Raw genomic sequence first — 7,739 nt, forward strand, 5'->3', positions numbered from 1 at the left:
CAAACACATAATCTAAAAGTTATTATGGACCAAGATCCATAATGCAAGATAAACTTTGGTGCATAGTATAATTTGCGATACTCATCATCCTCCCTTCTTGAAAAGGATTCAGCCTCAAATTTGTCCATCCATGATAAAATGGAAATGATGTCACAACATAGTCATCCATATGCAAAGCCATTATAATGTAGTTCATTAGCTAGTGTTAAACTCTATCAAGGCTTTCCCTATTAACTTTCGAGTTGAGCTTTATTCTATGTGGACTTTCATCATCAATTTAAGCCTCTAATTTCTTATTCACCATTGGGCCTTGAAAAACCTCAAAATTATTTGCCACACTTTGAGGGACCCTTGGAAGTTCATTAACCTGCATAGAAGAGAAACTAGAAATAGAAATAATTTGATTAGTCAAATTGTTTTGTCCCCCATCCCCCTAACTCAATAATTTGCCTCTTTTTTTTTTTTTTTTGAAATATTTTACCAATATTATCCATGGGTAATAATCGCATGCCAAATCCCTCAACTTCAAGTAACTTGAACAACAAATCATGGAAAATCTTGTCGGGACTTGAGTACTTAACATACCATCAAAAATGAAAATCTATTTTTTATGATGCCTTGATTGCCTTCCAATGGGGGATAGATTGGCTAAAAGAATGGCAAAGTTAGGAACCATTTTGTCCATTATTCAACAAGGAGAAAAAACTGTATACAACCTTATTCTAGATAAGTTTGGGCATTATTGATAGAAACTTCTCTTTTATTGACAATTATGACCTTTGAATTACAAGTACTTGTACTAATATACAGCATTCATCTGTTGGCCTTGGATATATAGAACTTCATTCGTTTTGAAAACAATTAAATAAATAAATAAAGTGAAATAAGAGGTACATATAGACCACACCAAATTCCACCTTAGACCAGACCAAGCACCTGAAATCGAAGTGGAAGAATCCCAAAAACAGCCAAGACAAATGCCAAACCAACAAGAGAGCACAGTACTGAGATTGTACCAAGCTCCTACAAATCTCATCACCAAACAGTCCATTCAGATAGTAGTTCCCCCTAACCCATATTATGTTTACAACTTACAAGTATTGGTCATACAGAGACATGTTACATTGTACACAAGTTGAAGCTTGGTTTTTGTCAAACAGCATTTCCCTACATCTGCTTTTACAAAAACAAGGATATAATAATAATAATAATAATAATAATAATAGTAATAACAACAACAACAACAACAACCGCAACAATAATAATAATATGATAATAATAAGGTACAACAGAGGCCGGGGGATACAATACAAATACAAACAATTCATTACAGACAGAATAGTAATAAAAAGCTCAGTTCCAAAGGCATATTTGTCTGTCATAATTCGGGAACTCATAATCCCAGGAAGGGGCATTGCTTCCTGGCATGCTCTGGAATCAATTTCACGATGGTCTCGGTTGGCACACCCTTCAACTCTAATAATAACATGGGAAAACATTCAATAAAACTCACACAAGTTTAAAAAGAAAAGAAAATTCAACATCCTATTATGGTTCATACTTCATACCGTGGGGCTTGAAGTTGAATAATGGTGGAAGAAAACGTCCATTTGGGAGGCGAATGTTGGGATCACGTAGCTCATCGAAGAATGGGTGGGTCAAGGCATCCAACTAGATTTAAAAATAAATGAATAATTAAAAGTGTGAACAAGTTTGAGTTAAGTTAGAAAAATTACAGATATTATACAACAGAAAAAGCAAAACAATATAATAACAGTTATGTACTTACAGCAGAGCAGCGTAAATTTGGAGAGTATTGCAGCAGTCTAGAAACTAGGTCAACTGCTTCTGGTGGCATCCGTTTATGAAATATCTGATAACCAAAAATTAGAATATAAGGTGAAATTGTTAACATACATTATATCAGCAGTTTCAAAGGAAAAGCAAAAGGATTTCAAGCACCTTGTGCCAGGGATGAGCTTTAATTTGTGGGAATTTGAACTCTGTGTAGTTAGGATTCATGCATTTAATTTCTTCCCTGGTAGGAGTACCCAACACCTGCAAGATACTTAGATTTAATACTTGGAGCAAAACCAATAATCAATAGCAAGGTGTTAGAATGGACTTCTCTTTTTTATTTATCTTTATTTTGGATAGAGTTTGGGAGGCAAAGTTCAGTGATGAGGTGGTGCTTCCACAATTGCACTGGGTGGAAATTAAAGAGAATTCAAATGCCTTACCACAAAGACATACTAAGGATGGAGTCATTTAATTGGTCAAGTTCAATCCCCTATTCTAGATCTGTAGTCGCAAAATCAGCTACAAACATAAACACAAAACTCTAGTAGGCTAACTACAATCATCCTTCACAGGAAATACAGAATTCAGGTTTGCTTTCTTTCCATGACCTAGAAGCTTTAATGATCTACCAGAACTTCATCCCAGAAACAGGTTCCAAAGTGGATGCCCTTGCAGTAACATAGGTATGACTTGGGAAGTCCCTCCTATAGCCTCTGAGCTTAACATCTAAATTCATGATATCTAAAGAAAGAAGGCAGTAGTTATGCTGGTAATCATTGGTCACTTGTAAACCAAATTATCATGTAATTTAGAAAGTACAGAGTATTATTTTATACCAAGAGGCCAGGATACATCTGCCCTATCCTATGACTCTATGAGCTAGGATTTGCTCTTTTTTTTTTTCTTCTCATGCAACTTAAGGATTTAAGGTCGTCTGATGTTCTTTGTTCATAATTAGACCAGGGAGGACAAAACAACAGTAAAACCAAAATCAATTTTAATTGTTAACTTCCAATGAAGTGCATATACAGGCATTCCCTAGAGCATAGAATGAATACTAGAACTTTATCCCATTTAAGTTGGGATCAGAAAGAAGGGAGAAAAGAAGAAACAGTTAAAAAGTGAATGATAGCATAATTAGGAGACACAAAGGAGATGACCAAAAAAAGTACTAAATTGAAGAGAAGTGGAGTTTGCCTTAATGATCTCAACAAGCTGGTCTACTCCACTTTCACCAGGAAACAAAGGCTGCAAATAAGAAGTAGACAATAAATACAAATTCAAACCAAAATTGGAAGCAACCATTATCTATTGAAAAAGTTTGCTATACCTGGCCAATAAGTAGCTCGGCTAGGACACAGCCAGCAGACCACACATCAATGGCTGTAGTGTACTCCGTTGCTCCAAAAATAAGCTCTGGGGCTCTATAGTATCTAGAGCAGATGTAAGAAATATTGGGCTCTCCTTTAACCTACCAAAGTACAGAAAGAAATAGCTAGAGTGTCAAGATGAAACACAGAGTAGCCCTAACTATATCTTTCCTTTTCCCTTATGGCTGCTCAAGAAGACTGAACATGTGGCATACCAGAACTTTCGCACTGCCAAAGTCGCATAATTTAACTTGATGAGTATGTGGATTCACCTGCAAAAATGAAATAAATGCCTCAACTGCATGGTGCCATTGAAATGTGGAGAAACATATGTTATATGTATTGAAAGGAAGAACTCAAGACTAGAAATCAAAATGTTTACATTCCACTACTAGATGTAACTTGATCTATCACTCTCAGCAAAGCATTTAAGTTTTTATTTTTTATTTTTTTGGGTTTAAGCTATTGAGTATAAAATACTTCAGAAAGTACATCACCTTATTGCAAGACCATTAACATCATGCAAAATAACAAAGAGGCAGAAACAAGAAGATAAATAGGCATGCACATGTACCAAAAGGTTCTGAGGCTTAATATCTCTGTGACACACTCCAATACTGCAATGAATGTAAGACAATGCCCTGAAAATCTGTCAAATACAACAGCATATTATACTCTTGACATAATAATTGCAAGAACTTTAATGAAATGGATAAAAAGTTCTCCATCAGAAAGGGTAAAGTAAAAGCTTGTAGCTCAATGCAAAAACCAATGGTAAAAGAAAATGAACAGAAGGATTCTCTCCCTAGTCACTATCAGAAATCATTTAATCCCTTGACAAATATCATACGAAGTTCAACAACTAGTTCTCCCATGCAAATTTCACAATTACCACAAGAAGACAACTAGAAAATGCCAAAATAGGTTTCTATCAATATGAAATATGAAAGTTCTAATGTAACCATAACAAAAACTCCATATTAAAAAACAAGAAAAACACTAAGATTTCGTCTCAAAGACAAAAATACCACCAGAATTTCCATGGATTTTAAACCTAGAACAATTGAAACTAAAAGCAAAATTATATTATATGCATGAAGAAAATGTGCAATACCTGATATGTATAAAGCTTCACAAATATCAAAGGGATTCTTTGATTCAACTTGTTGTAGTGCTTGATAACACGGTGAACAGTTTCCGGAACATACTCGAGAACCAGATTAAGATATAGCTCATCCTTATCAGTTGTAGAAAAGAAGCAGTGCTTCAAGGATACAACATTTGGGTGGTCAAGAAGGCGCATAGTTTGTAATTCTCTATTCTTATATCTTTTGTCCTGAAGAACCTTTTTTATAGCAACAGTTTCACCAGTCTCTAAGCATTTTGCCTGAAAAATAAAATGGGCATTTAAGATAATCCAATATTGCTCTCTGAAGGCTACAATAGAGAAAGTTCACAATCATACACTGATTATCAATAAACACTACCAAACCATACCTGAAACACTACTCCAAAGGATCCATGCCCAACAATACGTTCAGCCATATAGCTTATAGTCTGAAAACTTAGACTAAGTGAAAACATTGAAATTTTGGAGGCCAATAAAAAGAGCATGTCTCAAAACTAAGAGGTACACTTAGATTCAATTATTACATCACCAAACAATAGTATTGTGTGTGTGAAGCAGCAGAAGTATGAGGTCCAACTATAAGAAATCTCATAAGATACATGAAAACTGAAAAACTCAATGAGAACAATAACATGATACAGCTTGCTTTTTGCTTTATTGTATTCCACTTGTGTTTTTTAAATAGAGAGAGTTTAAGAACAGTAAACCTCACATGTGAAAATCCAAAACCAAAAAAACACTGTAATGTAACAAAAGCCTTATGTGTAAGGAAGAGGCAAAATGAAAACATATTGTGCAAAATTTTATTTTATTTTTTTTTTAAAAAAAGGTCTAAATGCAATCAAATACAAAAAAGGCAATCAAGAAAATAAGTCTGACCAAAGTGTGCATGGCTCCATAGCATGCAAGGTCTAGGGAAGGAAGACATACACAGCCTTATCTCTGTTTTCAAAGAGGTTGCCCCCAAAAACTGTACCCAAGACCTAATAGTCATTAGGCAAGCGCTTGGTCACTACACCAAGCCCAACCTTCCACTTAAAAACACAAGTGGAACTGTGCAATTACCTGTTTTGGCTGACCATTTCGACCACCAATAGTTGTCACTATTATATGACCTGTCTCAGTACCATTACCATCAACAACAGTTGCTTCCATATCCTATAAAACAAACATATTTCCCAGATCATGAAGAAACCATGTGTGATGTATGAGAATAAAAGAAGGGAAGATATCCAGACCTTATCATCTCTGATTTTCATGTCATTCATCTCCTCAGGCAACCTATCAACACCAATGGTGTGCCCACTGGATTCTCTTGCACCAGTAGTAGGTGGTAAACCTACGGAAGCCATTTCGTAGAGACTTATTCTTACAATATCTGTATATCACCTCAACAGGTCATTCACCTGCAGGAATTGACACCAAAAACTACTTTATATAATAGAACGTTGTTTCCAACCACTCATCCTATAGTCCCTTGAGCACAAGGCAATAAATGACATATGCAACTTAACATTCAAGAGGATCCAGCAAAGAGATTAAACTTTAAGAATGGTGTTTACAGACCCATACTATAGGGATCTGGGAAAGAGGGCCAGCCAATGGAAAATGATCCCAATCACGAATGCGGGAATCAACTCTGAGCCATATCTGTTCAAGCAAATATAAGCATAGATTTGTACAACACACTCAAATTTGCATGGGTCGTTCAGTTATTTTTAAAAAAGTAGTAATCAAATCGACTTTTAATGGATATTTTCCTGCCAGGATACTGTAGTAGATGCTTGATTCAGATCTAGTACTCCAGAAATTCTGCTTTCATTAGAAATTAATACATGTATTTACATCCTTACTTATACAATAGAAGTAAAATGTGACAGGTTGCTTAAATATTTAAGAATAATAAGCAATTCTAATTTTAATGAATACTTCCTCACTTGAATAATCTGGTCAATATGATGCAGAGTTAGTAACTCAGGAACTCCACTTCCACAGCAGAAGAGGCCCTTTTGTTAGACATCCATTGTTATACTATACTATCAAAGACAACTCCTGGTGGTTGCTGTTGCTCACATGTTAAAGGCCAGTATGATTTTAAGGGATAAAATCATGAGCTAGCAAAAGATGTTAAAGCCTCATGGTCAACCAATGAAAAAAATATAAAGCAAGATTTTGTAATCTTAACTATACAAATTGCAGGGAAAAGAGAAGAATAAAGTGGACCATAGACAAAGGTACTGCTCAAATATGAAAAGTGTATAAGAAAATTATATTAGCCATGTCTATCTCATAAATTTACCTAATATTGATATTGATACCAGTCCTAAAAATATAGCTAGCCTTTCGATTTAGCCACTTAAAGAAGAATTTAACTAAAAGAATTAAATAATCCTGCAGAAAATTAAGCCACATATACAGTTGCCAAATCTCCAATATAAGTTGGAGATTCCAAAGCATCAAATCAACAAAGATATTCATTTTCTGTTAAAAAGGAACAAATTTGAGTATCTCTTCAGAAAGGATTATGAGGGAGAATAAACATCAAATAGAAATTGTTAATGATTTTTTTAAAAAAAATCTAAAGCAGTGGAAACTTAAATATTACGGAGTAATAAATAAATAGATAAATAACAAATAGCAAACAATTTGTGCTCATTCTGTAATCCACAAACAAAGAAATATCAAAATGAAATGATCATGATAATTGAAAAAAATCCAACTCTAACTACAAAATCAAAGACACGATCCTTAAAGTAAGAAAAGTGTCATGGAAGGTATATATTGGTTATTAATGCAGTTTATAAGAAAATTTACTTCGCAGAATTTGGCAAAACGATCTATAGATCCATACTCAAATAAAGTGAAAACATAATTCTGGAAATCAAAGTCAAAAGCTATACAGGAAATGCTAATTCTTCTCGCAAATAAAAAAGAAGAACAGGGAGAAAATTGTAGGGAATAGAAACTAACCGCAGTTGCCGATGAAACCAGATTCCTCGAGAGATCGAGAAGAAACGGATCATCAGCAGCTGGCCGTGATTGTTCGTGGCCGAGATGACACCATCGGCGTTAGAGAGAGAAGAGAGAATCTGATGTTGATAGAGAGAGAGCGAGTGTGAGAGAGAGAAGGAGAAGACAGAAAATGGTTAATGACTCAAAAATTTTGGTACTCATTTTCATTTTATTTTATTTCAATTTTCCTTTTCTTCCCCTGGTGGAATGGCAAATTTCGCCTCAGAAAAATCAATTTATTCTTTTTCCTATACAATTAATTAAATATACACATGTATTCATATTCACGCGTCATTAAGAACAAAAGAGGAGGGGACTCCAACTTAGGTACTCCCCCTCGCTCTACATGTATTCATATATATAGACTACAGGCACTAGTCGTGCCTATATGTAGACTATGTATTCATACACATGTATTCATATATATG

The 7,739-nt window shown here is 34.7% G+C and overlaps 1 protein-coding gene across 4 annotated transcripts; it reads right to left on the bottom strand.

Annotated features, from left to right (window-relative positions):
- Positions 1-1,056: 1,056 nt before the first annotated feature.
- On the bottom strand, positions 1,057-7,445 carry LOC116006458 (shaggy-related protein kinase alpha). Of its 4 annotated transcripts, XM_031246824.1 has the most exons (15): positions 7,270-7,445; positions 6,237-6,413; positions 5,866-5,949; positions 5,538-5,705; positions 5,365-5,457; positions 4,668-4,727; positions 4,285-4,557; positions 3,745-3,819; positions 3,386-3,442; positions 3,131-3,271; positions 2,998-3,048; positions 1,963-2,058; positions 1,790-1,873; positions 1,569-1,671; positions 1,057-1,476 (listed from the first exon to the last, which is right to left on the bottom strand). In XM_031246824.1, the coding sequence occupies exons 4-15, from the start codon at positions 5,649-5,651 to the stop codon at positions 1,394-1,396; spliced, it is 1,230 nt and encodes a 409-aa protein (XP_031102684.1). In that variant the 5' UTR covers positions 5,652-5,705; positions 5,866-5,949; positions 6,237-6,413; positions 7,270-7,445; the 3' UTR covers positions 1,057-1,393. The 4 variants fall into 4 exon arrangements, with proteins under 4 accessions (XP_031102684.1, XP_031102686.1, XP_031102685.1 ...); XM_031246826.1 differs by lacking the exon at positions 6,237-6,413; XM_031246825.1 differs by lacking the exon at positions 5,866-5,949.
- Positions 7,446-7,739: the final 294 nt, after the last annotated feature.

This window comes from Ipomoea triloba, chromosome 15 (genome assembly GCF_003576645.1).
Source record: "Ipomoea triloba cultivar NCNSP0323 chromosome 15, ASM357664v1".
NCBI classification, from domain to species: domain Eukaryota; kingdom Viridiplantae; phylum Streptophyta; class Magnoliopsida; order Solanales; family Convolvulaceae; genus Ipomoea; species Ipomoea triloba.